General features: G+C 40.3%; 1 protein-coding gene across 4 annotated transcripts in view; it reads right to left on the bottom strand.

The window, feature by feature from the left end:
* Positions 1–17,788, bottom strand: part of St7 (suppression of tumorigenicity 7) — a 238,527-nt gene that overhangs the window by 196,677 nt on the left and 24,062 nt on the right. The window contains exon 1 of one of the 4 annotated variants that reach the window (XM_059257401.1): positions 7,234–7,338. The exons of 2 other annotated variants lie outside the window; for them this stretch is intronic. In XM_059257401.1, the coding sequence (XP_059113384.1) occupies positions 7,234–7,255 (22 nt within the window). In that variant the 5' untranslated portion in view covers positions 7,256–7,338. Of the gene's footprint in view, positions 1–7,233; positions 7,339–17,788 lie in introns of those variants that run through there. One more of the 4 variants, XM_059257405.1, reaches the window with a different exon arrangement.

Below are 17,788 nucleotides of genomic sequence, written 5' to 3'. Positions count from 1 at the left end.
GGTGAAACTGTATAGACTCTGAACAAAATTTCTTATTATCATCACATATCACAAAATATTATCCTTTTGAAATTTTAATCAATTTTAGAAAATAGTTAGTTTGTAGACCACACAAAAACAAGCCTGTGTTCTACATGCTCTTCTGTTGATTTGAACATTCTCTAGAAGAAGTCTCTACCACTGACGAGAGGAATGGACTCCATCGGCGACTGTCTCAGGAATGGGGAGAGGAACTCATAGAAATGTTGACCCCAGTTCCCTGCATTGCCAAAGACACCATGAGAGAATGCATATCAGCTCTCGTGCAGGCTGAACAGTCCAAAGGAGGAGGACTGAGGTGCTCGAAGTACAGACATTCAGCAGTGCAAACATGAATCCCTAACGGAAAAGTCCGCACCTGACCTCATGCAACAGATTTCAGCCAAAGTACAAGCACATGAAAGTATTATTTTAAATTGCTCTCAAACCATGGATATAAAGTATCCATGAATCGTAAATAAATTTTATGTCTACACGTGGGCCTCACCCCAAAGATATCTCACTATGCATACACAATATTCCAAAATCTGAAGAAACATCATATCTGAAACAGTTTTGGTCCTGACATTTCAAATAAAGGATGCTCGACCTATAGAAAAGGAAATGATATATACATGATAATATATACTGATATTGATACTGATATTGAATAACATCTGTAACACACTTTTGTAACAGACAAATAATTTACAAAGAAATAGGAATAATGTAGCTTTGCAGGGTTTTAAAAAACAACACACAGACAAAAAAAGATGCAAGGAAAATTCTGATATGTGCTCTAACACAGATGAACCTTGAAAACAACATGATACATAAGAAAACAAGTCACGGGGGAGCAAATACTGATGACCACGTGCAGGTGGTACATAAAGTAGAGAAAAAATTAGAGGCTGAAGGAGAGAGAGGTGGGGATTAACTGTTTAATGGATACGGAATTTCAGCTTCATAAATTAAAAATTGGTTGAGCCGGGCGGTAGTGGCTCACCCTTTAATCCCAGCACTCAGGAGGCAAAGGCAGAGGCAGGCGGATCTCTGTGAGTTTGAGGCCAGCCTTGAGTGAGATCCAGGAAAGGCACCAAAGCTACACAGAGAAACCCTGTCTCCAAAAACCAAAAACAAACAAAGAAAAAAATGGTTGAACAATGTAAATATCCTACTACTGAACTGCACCCTTGATGACTAAGAAGGTAAACTGTAGGATGTGTGTGTATTTCACCACAGTTAACTTTTTAAAACAGAATATTTTTAAAATAAAATTAACTTTTAAAATGCAAAGCAGCTAGCTAATGCCTCTGGTAGACTCAATGACAGTTTCTGCTTTCTCGTTTACACACCTCTTCACTGTTGCCAAAGTAATACAGCCACTATGAAAGCCATTCTATCCAGGCTTTTTAAGGGCCCTTTCACTGTAGATGTCGTGTCAGCCTACGAGCTGTGCAATCCAGGAGCTAAGGGACCAATTAATCTTGAAATAATATATTAAGACAAAATTTCGTAACCATAAACTATATATAATTAGAGACAGAAAAAAATAGCTAAAGAATTATAAAAGCTTGTAAAACTTAATTGTATTTCTGTTTTAATTTTGCTAATATTTATTCAACATGGCAGTTAATTGGAGGCATATACATTTTAATTATAAATAGACATTATAAATTATAAAGAATACAAATTGTGTTGTTTAATCTTATGCTCAGCAATGTTCCTTAAAGGATAAATGGACAAGCTTGAGTAGTTGACCACTTCCTGAGTCCCAGGAAACCTAATCCTCTAGAATAGGTGAGCATGTTTTGCTGACATCGACTAACAGTGGTATTCCTAGAACACAAGGATGATATGTAGAAAAGAACAGAGTTGCACACCTGTGACAACTGCCCTCCTTTGGAAGCTTGACTAATTCTGCAAAGTTACATTGATTCTACTCATAAACATACTAGGCAAAGGGCATAAGATGGACAGTGAAGGTATTAAATTTAGAGAAAGATTTCCTTTAGGATCCTTTTTTAGGCAATGCTGACCTCCGTTGCACAGATCTGAGCTAAGCTGCTGTTGAGTTCCTACGGAAATACCATTAAAAGCATGACTTTATGGATGGGAACATGACAGGAGCTATTATCATTTACTAATTAGTATTATACAGCTACTACCACTGACTTCCTTTTTCAATAGTAAAATAGCTCTAAAACACTTGACTCATGATCTATGTAGTTTATACCTCTCAGACAAATGCATAGCCTTTGAGTATGAACATGATTAATTAAAGAGGTCTCTCCTTCCACTGAAATATTCTTACATATGAAATTTCTCAATTCAACTCAGATTTCTTTCCCGAGTCCTTCTTTTGCTTTTTATTCTTATCAGAAACATGTTTTCCATACTTTTCATGAGCATAATTTATTTTTAAATTAGTGTATGAGAACTGAGCTGCCTTCCGTATCTTAAAACAGTGTTCCACGTTAGTCATTGTTTCCACAGCCCATCGGCACTTAAGAGGAAGTGTGATATGATATTCAAAGAAGGAACTGAGTCTCATGAGCTCTATCAATAACGCCTTTCAGCAAATCATAGAAGTTGGACAAGAGAGGCTGGACAGACGGCTCAACACTTAAGAGCACGCATTGCTCTTACAGAGAATCTGGGTTTGGTTCCCAGCACCCACATCAGGTGGTTCACAACCCCCTGTAACTCTAGTTCTGGGAGCGCCAATGCCCTCTGGCTTCAGTGGCCACTTGCAGGCACATGATGCAAATAAATTCCCATGGTGTACATTAATTCATGCAGGCACATACACACAAATAAAAATAAATAAATCTTGTTGGAAAATGTGACTAAGTGCTCATGAGAACTGGACGTCCTTTCCCATCAGTGAGAGCCACCAGTGAACACCAGTGAACCGCTGTGGCTCACTGTAGACAGTTGAAAGGAAAGTGAGTTGAATCTTTGGCTTCGTCGACGAGATTGGTGGCTTTTAGATTTTCTACAATGTTAAAATAAAATTGGACTTTTAGTCATATAATAGTGTTTAATATTTCATAATAAATCATAAGTAAATGGTGTTTATTACATGAACAACTTTATTTTATCCAACATATTAATAAATACATTCCACTTCACCAGAGCTTGTCTTCATATTAAGATGTAAAAAGATGCAGGGCTGGAGAGATGGCTCAATGGTTAAGAGCACCAGCGGGTCTTCTAGAAGACCTGGGTTCAGTTCCCAGTATGGCAGCTCACAACTGTGATTCCAGTTACAGGGGATCTGATACTCTCATACAGACATATGTGCAGGAAAATATCAATACACATGAAATAAAAATAAATCTTAAAAAAAAAAAAAGCTGGGCAGTGGTGGCACACACCTTTAATCCCAGCACTTGGAAGGCAAAGGCAAGAGGATCTCTGTGAGTTCAAGGCCAGCCTGGTCTAGAGTTCTAGGACAGCCAGAGCTTTTAGCTTTACATAGAGAAACCATGTCTTGAAAAACAAAACAAACAAACTAAAAAAGTAAAAAGATGCTTAGGAATATGTGTGTTTCTTTAGAAAAAAGGAAGAGAATAAATCAGTCAGCTTGTTGGTCTACATTGAGGATAGATGAAATCATAATGAGCAAAATGCAGAGACCAGTGAACTTCCAGGCATTATATGGTGACATTTAAACAAACTCATGTTGCAAAAATAGCTAAGGAAGGAAAACACAAAACATGCCTTTTCCCCACATACCGTTTTTCCCAAATACTCCTCACTGCACTTGAATCAAGTTGCCCTCGTAAAATATAGGTTAAAGTATCATAAGTGGTTCCTTCATGAAAAGATATGTCATCCTTTTAATCAATTCTGTAATACAACTTTTTAACCTTATATACCATTTTTTTAATTATACTTCAACAATTATTCCGAAATAATTATAAAAATAAGAATTAGTATTTATTTTTAAATACTAGGTATAAGGTATAATCATATTAAATGTTACATATAAAATAAATACAAAAAGAAAAAAGATTTTAAGACTTTACTCCTATAATCAAATCTCTGCTTGCAGGCTTCATCATTAGAATCTATGTCTATTGAGAAAAAAAAAATCTTAAAGGTGAATAACTTATTTCAGGTCCTTTGAAGGATGGCTCAGAGTTAGCATCCACATTTTTCTCCTAGCTTGAAACAATAGCTTAGCTGTTCAGGTGTGCTAGGCTAATACAGTGCCTTAAGGATAAAATGTGCGGTGGGCCCTGAGCTTTGGAATTTGCAGATTGAGGCACTCTTTTTGGTAGTTCTCTTCAGTCCTAGAGTGTAACTGCATTTGTATGAGTTAATGAGAAATATAACCTGCCTGTGTTTGTCTTCTATTGCCGTGATAACACCAAAGAGCAACTTAGGGAGGAAAGTGTTTCTTTGGCAACAAGTTACAAGTCTGTCATCCAGAGAAGATGACCTGAGCTCAGACAGGAACCTGGAGGCCGCAACTGAAGCAGAGACCATGGAGGGAGGCTGCTTACTGGCTGCTGTCTTATACAGCCCACAACCACCTGCCCAAGGATGCACTGTCCACAGTGAGCTGGGCCCTCACATATCCATAAGTAACCCTGAAAATGCCCAGCAGACTTCCCTTCCAGCCAATCTGATGGAGGCAATTCTCAAAGTTAAGATTCCATCTCCCCAGGCGACTCTAGTTTGTGTCAAATTGACAAAACTAACCAGCACCACAGATGGCATCAAAGATGATGTTAGGGCTGCTTATTTTCTGCAGTTTTCAATAAATGAAAAGATCTTGAAATAAAAACTCTAAAATGTATTGATTACCTTAGTATATTTTATATACTATAACACTATAACTGAAATTTTTTGTATGTTACATGGTCACAATCATGTTCTCCATTTTTACCAGAAAGCCATGAAGCACTCTTCTAAAGCATAAAAAAAAAAAAACCTTAAAGTTATACATTAAAAAAAATCCTTACTTTCCAAGGTTTTTTTTTTTTTTTTTTGGTTTTTCAAGACAGGGTTTCTCTGTGTAGCTTTGCACCTCTCCTGGAACTCACTTGGTAGCCCAGGCTGGCCTCGAACTCACAGAGATCCGCCTGGCTCTGCCTCCCGAGTGCTGGGATTAAAGGTGTGCGCCACCACCGCCAGGCTTATTTTCCAAAATTTTAAAAAAGTTTTTTAAAAGGTCTACATGTTAATTTGTTTTGTTTGTTTGGTTGGTTTTTTGAGACAGGGATCTCTACAGAACCCTGGCTGTCTTGGAATTGTTTGCTATTTTTTGATGCTCACAACATGCTTCTGAATGGCTGGGAGATTTTAAAAGCAGACTATTTCATCCTTTCTGGAGACTTGTCCACAGTAAAGTGGTAAAATTATAATCCAAATGGATACTACAAAGTGGAGCCAAAGAACCTTCTAGTTACCTCCCTTCACCTCTGGTTACCACTGTCCATGAAAACATTTTCAGAACACTGGGGGTGGGGGGTTGTCAATAATTCAATTTTTTTTCTGATACATATCCAAAAGATAGTCATTTTGTATCTGGAACAAGCTATTCTACTAAAAGTTATGTTACCTATACTTGTCAGTATTCATTCATCTGAACGTAGAGAAACATAAGGAAAATCCTAAATGGGAACTTCTGTGGAGTTCCAGAAATGTCAAAAGTAACAGACTACAGTAGTGCAAAGATACTCCCAGTAAAGAGACTCAAGTCAGAAGGTACTAGAGCTTAAGACAACACACTTACACTCTTCATCAGAAACCCTTCAAAGTTCCTCAATAGACAAGGGAAAATTCACATCCTAAAAATCAAATTCAGTAGAGGCATCTAATATTGTAAGTAACAAAAGAGATTCTGGGTTTGATGTATTTGATTTGGACAATTATTCATTCAAGAGCTCTTACTTAAAGTATCTGCCTTTAATGTGGACAGAGTCAGGGAGGGAAGGAGGTAAAGGAGGAGAGAGTCTCTCTGAACACTAACACTCCAACACATAGGACGGTAACAAACACAGACGGCAAACACCTGGCTATCATTTGAAGTCTAATGCACTGAAAACATAGCATGCAATCAACTGGAATTAATTAAATGAACCTCAAAAATAACCAAATATTGCATTGTAAACCTGAAATACAAAAATAATCTTGATTTACAGGTAAAATTATATACACAAAGCAAATTTCCATACACTTTTATTATACTTTTTCTCTGGGCATAATGGAAATTCCAATTATATTTTGCTAGAATAAAGTAAGAATTTTCTACTTCCTGTGTTATTGGGGGGGGAGGATAAGGAAAATGGTCACCTCTGTCCTTTTAAATACGTAGCCTATACTGACATTAACACAATTATTGACATTAACACAATTATCAGTCTACCACAAATAATTGCCCCAAAAGTGATAATAGTTCTGAGACCATTGCACACCGTCTCTGGTTAAATGTGTGATGACTCAGGGAACCGCAAAGGCTCGTAGAATCGGTTAACATCCAACGCAGACCTTCCAGAAGTACCATTGCCTGCCCTACACCTGGATCACCTTATTTTCTGTGCTCGTAGGACTGGTTAACATCCAACGCAGACCTTCCAGAAGTACCATTGCCTGCCCTACACCTGGATCACCTTACTTTCTGTGACTTACACACATGTGAAGCTTCACATTGAAGCTGACCTATCAGATGAAAAGCTCCTTTCCAGGTGGACACCTCAAGTCCACATCACAATAGAAAGCAGGTGAGCTGTTCAACCTCTCCTAGCATCGGTCGCTTTCTTTCTGGATGTCCTTTGAAGACCGCAGCCAGGAAATTTGGAAATACAATTTATAAATATGCTCTTACACAAAATACTACTGGTGATGCAATTTGTCTTCTGAAATGGAGAGAAACCGTAGCTGATCGGGGTTTAGGCTCACACACCTCCACCACTCCTTTCCCCTCTACTTGAAGAGTACACTTCTTAATCATTTCCCTGGATTTTTAAGCACATTAGATACCACACCAGTTTCACTATGTCAACTCCAAGCAAATATCCATAGCTTCTTATATTTTCCAGCATCAACTTTAGAATACTCTACTAATTATTTGACTCGAGCTAAAGCGTAGAGAAGACTTAGGGCGAGGGTTTTGGAGAATGTGTATATACCAAATACAGCTTTTCAGAAGCAACACGGCCTTTGAATGCGGGTATTTCTAAACTTTAACAAAATTCTTACCTTCAAATCCAGCCACCAGCATTTCTCCAGTAGGATGCTACAGATGCTTCAGGCAGGATTAGACTAAACAGTTAACACCTCTAACCCCTAAGCACTGATGCTCAGTGACACTGATCAGTCATTATGACAGCACAAAGCCCCTAGATGCATTTCCATAAGGTCTCTGGTGGGATGGTACTGCCCTCCCAACCTTCTGGTGCAACCTAGTCTTCTTAGTGCCCCAAAACTTAGAAGAAACTTGTTACTCATCGGTTATTTTGAGAAACTACAAAATCAGCTGCAAATGCAAATGAAGATAATACAGGATGTTGGATGACCATTTAACAGGATAGTAAGGTGCATGAAAAAGGCCCAAAGTCACTGTGCTCTTCGGCTTCTAGTCTCTCCCGTCATGGGGTATTAAAGCTCCTTTGAAGCCTGTCTTATCTAATAGATGGCTATATATTTAAATTTAAAATGCAGAGTCAGTCATGGTGGTATACACCTGAAACGAAACACTCAGGAAGCTGAGGAAGGAGGTTTGTAAGTGCAAGTCCAGCATGAGTAACAGTGACACCTTCCCCTCTCAAAAACACAAGCAAGCTATGACCTAAGAATTCTCATGGCTGGAGAGATGGCTCAGCAGTTAAGAGCTCTTGCTGCTCTACAAGAGGACACCAACAAATTTTTAGGTCCCAGCACCCACACTGGGCAATTTACAACCACCTGGAATTTTTAATTAGCTGATGACATTTCTCAGTTGGAGGAATGTATAGTATAGTTGACAGTTCCAACATTCCATGAAAAGTTAGAAGCCAGTCCAAAGATGACCCACACTCCACTATGGCAGCAACAGACAAGAATAAAAAATTCATTGTCTTATTTCATGTTCCTACATGATTCCTACCACAGGATTTGGGTTACGATTGCTGGGTCCTCATTTACAGTTAAATCCTAGGAGCAAGGAAGAAATAAGTACAAACCAAGGAAAATTAAGCAAAGTGGCTCAGTGGATAAGGTACTTTCTGCCTATCCTGAGGAACCAAGTCCTATCAGTTATACTATAACCTACATCTATGAGCTGTGACAAGCATGTACACACACACACACACACACACACACACACACTCACACACTTAAAATAACAAATCTGCTTTTAAATAAAAAGGTAGAAAATATCTCTGTGACACACTGACTTTGGAGTCCTTTTGGTAAATACCTAGGGATGGAATAGCTGGGTCATATGGTAGATCTGTTTTTAACTTTGTGATTAACTTTTATATTGATATTCTGTAGTGGCTAGACAAGTTCACAGTCCAGTCTGCAGGTTTCCTTATGTCCACATCCTCACCAATATATTCTGTTATCTGCTTTCTTAATGATTTCCAATCTAACCAAGATGAGACAGAATGTCAATGTGGTTTAATTAGCATTTCTCTGATGCTAAGCATGAGGCTAAGCATTTTTCATGTGTTTATTGGCCGTGGTACTTCATCTTTTGAAAACACCTGTTTATTTCATTAGCCCATTTATTGGCATATTTATATTTATATTCAGTAGAAACAAAACTGTCTAGGGGAAGAAGAAAAGGAACTGCTGGGAAGGGGAACGGGAAATAAGGAAAGTGATGGGTAAAGGACAGGATCTGTTAAATACACGACATACGCTTGTTTGAAAGCCCTTATGTGACACATCACCCTGTACAATAAATCAGTGTAATACATTTCAAGTTGAAAAGTGAATCTGAACAAGCAAACAGAACATAACCAGTCTGCAATGAAACCTCCACTCATTTATTTAAATGGGGGAATATTATGTTTATTTAAGTGGGGAGACATTACATTTATTTCCCATAAAATATTACTAAATTTTTGTCCAGAACCATGCACTTACTTCTGATTTTCTGTTGTGGTGTCCAATAGAAAGTTCCATGTCAAAATGTTTCCTCTAATGTCTTATAGAATTCATTTTCATAGTCTAGAGCACAAAAACATCACAAAGGTTTCTTTCCATCTAAAAACATTGAGTCTGTGGTTTAAAAGTAAATTACAGCCTCTCAGATAAATCTAGTCAGTTCCATCATAAAAATCAGGGTAACTTCACCCCCAAAGAGTTACGGTGGCATCTTTAGTCAGGAAACCTGCTATGTGTTATATATAAAAGACACTGGTAAATTAGGGGCTGGGGAGAAGATTTGATGGTAAAGTACTGACGAACAAGCATCAGCACCAGAGATCAGATCCCCAGCACCAACATAAACGCCGGGGAGGCTATCTTCTGATCTCAGCACTGGGAAAGTGGAAATGAGAGATCCTGGGAGAAAGCTGGCTGGTGAGGCTAGCCCATGTTGGCAAGCTCTGGACTCACTGGAGAGCCGTTGCCTCACTGAATAAGGTGGAAGTGACTGAGGCCCTCTCAGGCCTCCACATGCCCACAGAAACATGTGTGTGGACCATATGACAAGACTCTCACTGCAGCTGGAGCTCAGTTTTCAGCTAGGCTGGCAGCCAGTAAGACCTAGTGATCCTCCTGTCTCTTGTAGCCAGAGTTTTCCTGGTCCTGCCTGGCCCACGGTCAGGACAAAGCTCTCTCACCCACCAGTTCCGCAGCCACTCTGACCCAACCAAGTAAACACAGAGACTTATATTATTTATAAACTGTATGGACATGGCAGGCTTCTTGCTATCTAGTTCTTCTATCTTAAATCAACCCATTTCTACGAATCTATAAGTTGCCACGTGGCTCGTGACTTACTGAGATCTTAACATCTGCTTCTCATCATGGCAGCTGGCAGCATCTCTCTCTCTCTCTCAGCCTTCCTCCTCCCAGCATTCTCCTCTCTGCTTGTCCCGCCTATACTTCCTGCCTGGCTACTGGCCAATCAGCATTTTTTTTTATACAGAGCGATATCCACAGCAGTCTCTACCACCTGGCAACTAGCTCTGCAGTTACAGGCATTGCACCGTTCATGTGCACTAGGATCTGAACTCAGAGCCTCATATTTGTGCAACAAGCACTCATACACTGATCCATCTGCCCAGTTCAATTCATCAAATGATACGTTTTCTGCATTTGAGTGCTAGAGAAGGCGTAGTATCATACTCTTATTGTTTGCTCATTTTGCTTGTGAGTTCGAGACAGGCTCTCACTACATAGCTCTGGCTGTCCTGGAACTCACTATGTAGACCAGGCTGGCTTCGAACTCACATAGATCTGCCTGCCTCTGCCTCCTGAGTGACAGGACTAAAGGTGTGCACCATCACAGCTGGCCAGGATCAGACTCTTAATCCGTGTACATTTGGTAGTGTTCTGCTGAAACAGCAGGGACCTGAAAGGGGTAATACTGAAGGATTGGAGGACAGGATGGGAAGCTGGAGGCTGGCAATGTGGACAGACAAACAATCTGGCAGCTCAGAATGAGCGGATTCTCTCCAAAAGGCCCTGCTGCATGACTTGTTGATCATCCTGCTTCCTTGGCTGGTTCTTCCACTTCTTCCCAACCACTCCACATTAGAAAGCCCAGAATGCAATTTAACGCTTCCTGTCTATATTTTTTTTTTCAGTAAGCACATCTTCTCTGAGGACTTTAAATACACCAATGAGTTGACTGTGTCCAAAATCTACTCTCTCTACCGCTAACTCATCCATCTTACTACTAGCTGATAACTTCAGTTTGTCATCTGAGCATCTCCAGTCTAACACAGTGTCCACCCAGAACCTGCCCCTCCTCACTTTTTTTCCCTATCTTATCTGATGCCAGCAGGGCTTGGGGCATGGTGTTCACTTTCTCCAAGGACCAGTAGTCATCAGTCATTTGAGGACTAAGGACATGACAATAATAAAAACCAAAGTGGCTGGGAAGCATTCATTCTAAGAACTAACTAATTCTGAGAAAAACTGTCCACAGCTTCCGGCGATACCAATGCCTAGCAACACTCTAGTTTCTGTCCTTTCTAGCATAATTCGTCAGCTTTCATTAGATTCTAAAGTTTTTTCACTTTTTCAAATATAAGAGACTCCCATCACATGTATCCAGATCTATTCTGAGTACTACTTGGTTAAGTCCAAAAATTAAAATTACCTACCTACCGAAGTATTAAATCCCAAACTAGTTATGTCATCTCTCCATGGAAAATACAGAGAGTAGGAACATCTCACAGGCTTCCCCTTTCAGGCCATCTAACACTGCCCTAGGCCACAGAGATGGGTAATTCTTTCCTCTCTTTCATATATTGTATCTGCCAGAACAATTAACCTCAGCAAAATACAGTTAACTATTCCTCCCTTTATGCAAGGAAGGGACCAGGCCTTACCTTTGTGTCTCCAAGCGAGGCAGGCCTAATAACTGTTCCTGGAATGTTATCAGGAGACAATGCAGAAAAGCCTTCACGTTTTTTAAGCAGTCTCTAACTTACAGTGATGTGAGCTCCTTGAGTGTACACTATGCTGATTATCCACTATCAATAGGTCTCAATGCAAACTATATGCTGTATTTTCCTGATCGTACTGAAAAAGCAAAAAGTAAATTACATTTTTTTCTTTTTTCGTTTTTGTTTTTATTTTAAATTTTATTATTTGGGGGGAGTTACAAGGGCAGATGGCAGATATGAAGGGATGGGGAGATGAATGGGATTGGGATGCATGATGTGAAATCCACAAAGAATCAATAAAAAGTTTTTTTAAGTAAATTACATGGGAGAAGTTGTTTTCAGACTCCGTACAGTTTCTAACTTTGATTTCTATCGAATTCAGAAATTAGCCTCATTCCAATTTTGAACACGTGTCTACAATACAAATATCATAACTCTATTATTTCTTCCTCTCATTTTTTAAAATATCTCATGTTTACACTTAGGGTTTGGAAGTTAAAACAAATAAATAATAATTAATAGAAAGGCTAACAATAAATTTTCAGCTAAGTTTTGCCTCTACCCCACAGTAGTTTAACCATAAAAATTCTCATCATCAGGATGAGCACGAGTATCAACACCATTACCCATTTCTCGAGAAGCCACAAAATGTGTTTTTCCCCCAAATAATACAGGCTCCCATAGGGAAGCCTCACAGATACATGGACAAGCACCATCTAGTGGCAAAAAGAATTAATCCAGATAGACAGTTGTGGGTAGTAGATGCAAAGGACTTGGGATCCAAACCCAAACCACAGACAGCTCTTGTACAGAACCCAATTTTGTTGACAAATTTAATTATGTAGCCACTGTTTCCAGGGTAAGGCCAGGTTTCAGGTAACAGTAAAAACGCCACAGTGGCTGGGCTAGTGCTGGCTCACTTAGCACCCTTTGAACCTCCTGAAGTGGAAGGCAGTAAACGGTGTCTGTACTTAGCACTCGACCTGCCTTGAATGGGGCCCCAATTACATATGTTACATCCCATTGAACCCTCACAATCACCAGTAAAACAATGATTACATTATCCACTCTATGGGAAACTGACCCTCAGATAGGAAACAACTTAAGTAACATAGACATTAAGTGACAGTCATCACTTATATACCTCTTATCTGTTACTGTGTCCTCGCATGAATGGGAATAAATCAAGTAAAGCAGTAAGAGGAGTACCTAAAAAAACACACTAGGCTGTGTAAAATATGGATGAGAGACCCACTGGCTAGACACCAGAAAGTCTCTCAGATTGGAGGACTACTAAAAGAGGACAGGGCCATCCATCTTAATCTGGAACCTGGTGAGATGAGATGAAAAGACCACGGAGTTCGGGGTCAGATCTAAGCAAAAACCAAGGTTAGCAAACATTATTAACTCAAGCCAGTGCCTTCTATAGCTGGACACAGTGTCCACACAGACACATGCTTGCCCTTACAGAGCCTACAAGTCCTGTCCTGAAATAACTTTCAGTCTAATGGAAAAGTTGGAAGACCAGTAGATCCTTCTGCCACACGGAGAGAGGCTGATTAATGTATAACCTGTTTCAGACAGACAGGAGACGTTTCCCAGAGATTAAAAAATCCTGTCCCCGCCGGGCGGTGGTGGCGCACGCCTTTAATCCCAGCACTCGGGAGGCAGAGCCAGGCGGATCTCTGTGAGTTCGAGGCCAGCCTGGACTACCAAGTGAGTTCCAGGAAAGGCGCAAAGCTACACAGAGAAACCCTGTCTCGAAAAACCAAAAAAAAAAAAAAAAAAAAAAATCCTGTCCCCTTCACAGGAGAGGCCTTTTTAAGTTACTATCTGAACACTCATTCCCAAAGCATTCTTCCCCTCCCACCCTCCCTCCCTGAGAGGTGGGGGTTATAGGCTGGAGCTTGCTTTCAGGATGTTGCTTCCTGGCGCACAGGTTCTTTGATAGAGTTCCATTCTTCCAGTGCTGTCATATTCACTCACAGAATTAGACCGGTCCCACCTTAAGACCTGGAGGGTGTAACACACATGACGGTACAGCTTCACACAAGAGGGCAACACTTTCTCAATCCCAGATCTGGGCTGGGGCTGTAGTTAATCGGGAGGGCTTATCTATGTTGCGCAACCCAGAACCACTATTTTTTGGTAAACTAACGGTAATGAAAAACACAATCCCAAATCCGCATTAACTGGAAAACCGATTATTTAGATTTACAAGTAAAAAGAAGAAAGAGAAAGAAAGTAGGTCTTCCTCATCTTCCCTTTTCATTCCTAGAACTGCTGGTTTTGTCATCAGGAAGGGGATCAAATGGGACAGGTATCTTTGCAGACACTGGAGCCGAGAATAATGGGTAAAGATAGCACTGAGGCCCAGATAAGATTGGAGAGCATCTGTGGTGGTTTGAATAAAAACTGCCATAGGCCCATAGGGAGTGGAACTAGTAGGAGGTGTGGCCTTATTGGAGTAGGTGTGGCTTTGTTGGAGGAAGTGTGTCACTGGGGATGGGCTTTAAGGTTTCAGGAGCTCAAGCCAAGCCCAGCGTCACTCTCTCTTCCTACTGTCTGCCAATCTAGGTGTAGAATTCTCAGCTACCTCTCCAGCACCATGTCTGCCTGCATGCTGCCATGCTTCCCACCATGACAATAATAGACTAAACCTCTGACCTGTGTAAGTAGCCCTGCCTTGGGGTTGGAGCCTAAGCAGAAGGAGACTAGAATAGCAGACCACAAACGGTATCCATGTCAGCAGTGTTGGGGAGGATACCCATGCCCCAGAGAAGAAGGATGCAGAGAATACTGGGTGCTAGAACCCAGACCCCATGAATACTGATTCTGAGTGACCAAGTATGTCAGAGATAAAGTAAAAGGAAAAGAGATGTTAACAGACACTGGTTACACACAGGCAGATTGAGTAATAAGCAAATATGTTAAGGATAATCCCTATCCCTTCACTTGTAAAGAAGGAACAAATACAGAGAGGAAGAAAACTGGAATGATTGCTGGAGATAAAGCTGAGATTTGAGTTACAAAGTAAACTCATGATCACAAGACTACAGATAAAGGAGGACTAGGCAGATAAGAAAACAGTTTCCAGGGGCTGTAGAGATGGCTCAGGAGTTAAGAGCACTAGCTGCTCTTCCAGAGGTCCTGAGTTCAATTCCCAGCAACCACATGGTGGCTCACAACCATCTAAAATGAAAGATGCCCTTTTCTGGTATGCAGGCAGAACACTGTATAGATAATAAATAAATTTTTTAAAAAATTTCCATGTAACACTGTGTGTGTGTGTCTGTCTCTCTCCACCTCTCTTTATCCCTCTGTGTTTCTCTCTCGTCTCTCTGTGTCTTTCTCTCTCTCTCTCTCTCTCTCTCTCTCTCTCTCTCTCTCTCTCTCTCCCTCTCTCTCTCCCTCTCTCTCCCTCTCCCTCTTTCTCTCTCTCTCTCTCTGTGTGTATGTGTGTGTGTGTGTGTGTGTGTGTGTGTGTGTGTGCACATGCCTAAACACTCCTTCACTCTGCCATGGAGAACTAGGAAAGACAACTTCCAAATGGAAATAATCCTACCTTGTGCTCAAATCATCTCTTCTAAATATTTTTCTCCGAAACAAATATGAGTAGGAACCTGTGAGAAAGTGCTGATGATAATGCAGAATTAGGATAATGAGACTGAATATCTTAGAACATAATTAAGTGTTCAAGACATGATCCACTGGCTGGGTGTGGTGGTGATATAAGCCTGTAATCCCAGCACTTTGGAATATCAGAATTGGAAGATCATGGGTTCATGATCATTCGAGGTAATGGAAAATTCCAATCCAACCCAGGCTGCATGAGGTCCTGTCTCAAAAAAAAAACAAACAAAACAAAATCACGATACACATATGCCAAAGGATTACAGACTTGCGCTTCAGCCTAAGCGTCTTTCACAGGGACCACTGAGTATCGAAATGGTAAGAGGTGCCAGAGTGATGGTATAGGCCTATAAGCCCAGCATTTTGAAAACTAAGGCAGGAGGATTGTCACATGGCTGACCTGGGCTACCCAGTGATTGCCAAGCCAGACAGACATAGAGAAACTTGTCAATAGTAATGATAATAATAATAATAATAATAGCAAATTACTCTCTACTGAGCAGAAAGGGAAACCAAGACTCTATACTGGTATGAAGAACTAAATGAATATATTAAACTCTGATGCAGAATTCCAGAGTTTCAAAGGGCCTTTCCAAAAGTATTCATTAACTACAGGAGGAAATAACCACAGCCAAGAGTCCTCTCAGAAACAACCTCAGTCATAACTGTGTGACCAAAGAAAGAATCATCAGTACAAGACAAATGAAAACTGAATGTCATCTAGTAAGCCCACAGTGGAAAACGCACAGCCACTCCTGTGGTAATCAGCCAAGGAAACATAAATAACCTAAATTCAGCCCCAAACTCAAACTAAAGGGACTTCTACAAAGTAACATCATGAAGCCCTCAAAAGTATCAGTCATGAAAGTCCCAAAAAGATGAAGGAACTTTCCAGATTGAAGGGGTCCAGAGAAACGAGGCACTTCAGTGTAAGACATGATTGCACATGATGACTTTGCTCTAAACCCAACTCCTGGAGGCACTGGTGAAATGTGAGTAAGATCTGAGATTTCCATGGTGGTACTACTCCAGTGTCGGATTCATCCAGTTTCTCATTTTGATTGTTATCTGTAGTTATGTAAGAAAATATCTCTCTATGCGGAAAATACACACTGATGTATTTCACATTAATAGTGAACCACATCAGCAGTGTATCCTCAAATGATTGAAGGGGGGGCGGCGAATTAAAATTTCAAATTTTCTGTAATTTGAAATTATCTTAAAAATAAAAATTCTAACAAAGTAAGTGTGTGTGTGTGTGGGTGGGTGTGTGTGTGTGTGTTGTCGCTTGTGAGAGGGTTGTCCATATCAACTGTTGATTTTTCTTTGGGAACAATGCCAAATAGAAGAGTTTACTTCAACAAAAGCATGTACTGGGGAGAAGACACTAAGGGCTGTATCCTGACAATGCACCATGACTAAGGAATAAAACAGGAGGAAAAGGAGGGGTCCTCAGGAACCACAGGGCAAGGGGGTGATTAAAAAGCAATGGGGCATGCTGGTTATGGGACATTTAGGATTCAGGGCATTTGAAACCATTGGGATTCAGAGAGCTTTAGGAATTGTAGATGAACTGACTAGCTTTCACAATAACTAAAGTGAAGAATTTATAAGATGATGAAGAATATGAGCATGATGAAAATGATAACATATAAGGTAACACATTCCTTAAGTGGAGTTTAGAATAAGAAGGAAAGTCGTACTAATTACGAGCTATACAGGTCCACTGGCACTAAAGGCAGAGCCTAAGATACTAGGTTTGGATTCGGCATTGTGTTTGCTAGGCAACAGAAAGATATTAAAGGATTTGAAAGCAATATCCTGGTTGCAGGAGAGATTAGGAGAGATTAGAGGCAGGAAGATCAGCTAGGGGATTCATGTAATAAGATTATAAGGGCTGAAATAAAAGCAGAAGTAAGAACTAAAGAGCGACTCCTGACGCACTATAAATTTGATAGGATTTTCTAACTGAAGACAGGTAAAGGGAGGAATGGATAAAGATTATCATGATTCTATTTGGGTAACCTTAAGAAAAGCTGAGCTCTGTCAGGAGGGAAACAGGTTGAACTAGAGGTCTCAATCAACAAACCGATCCTTTGTTATTGATAATGCATTCTTTCTCATTATCTTGACCACACCATTGAAAACAGTTATTTCATTACTGTCTCCTGCTAGGACCTCAATTACATAAGTCTTTATCTTTACCAGCCATAAACATTTCCATAGTATATATCTAAGCATTTAATTTTCCACATTACCACTTCACAAAATACTACCACTTAGGAACCTTTTCTGGGATGTCTTTGTTTTCCTTTTTTTTTTCTTTCCCTCCCCCTCCACCATGCTGGCATTATGGGGATGGAACTCAGAGCCTCACTACATGCTAGGCAAATATTCCAGCACTGAGCTACATTTCCAGCCCCTCTGGTTTCTTCTGTTGTCTTCTATGGTACTGAGATCTAAGATGTCAGAAATGGAATGCGTCCTCACCAGCCCCTGTGGAGACTGGTGCCTAAGAGCAAAAGGAGGTCTGAGAACATGAGGAAAGTTCACACGTGCAGCTCCGAAAGCAA

This window comes from Peromyscus eremicus, chromosome 3 (genome assembly GCF_949786415.1).
Source record: "Peromyscus eremicus chromosome 3, PerEre_H2_v1, whole genome shotgun sequence".
Lineage (NCBI taxonomy): Eukaryota > Metazoa > Chordata > Mammalia > Rodentia > Cricetidae > Peromyscus > Peromyscus eremicus.
The sequence above is the reverse complement of the archived record's forward strand: the minus strand, read 5'-3'. Positions and strand labels throughout refer to the sequence as shown.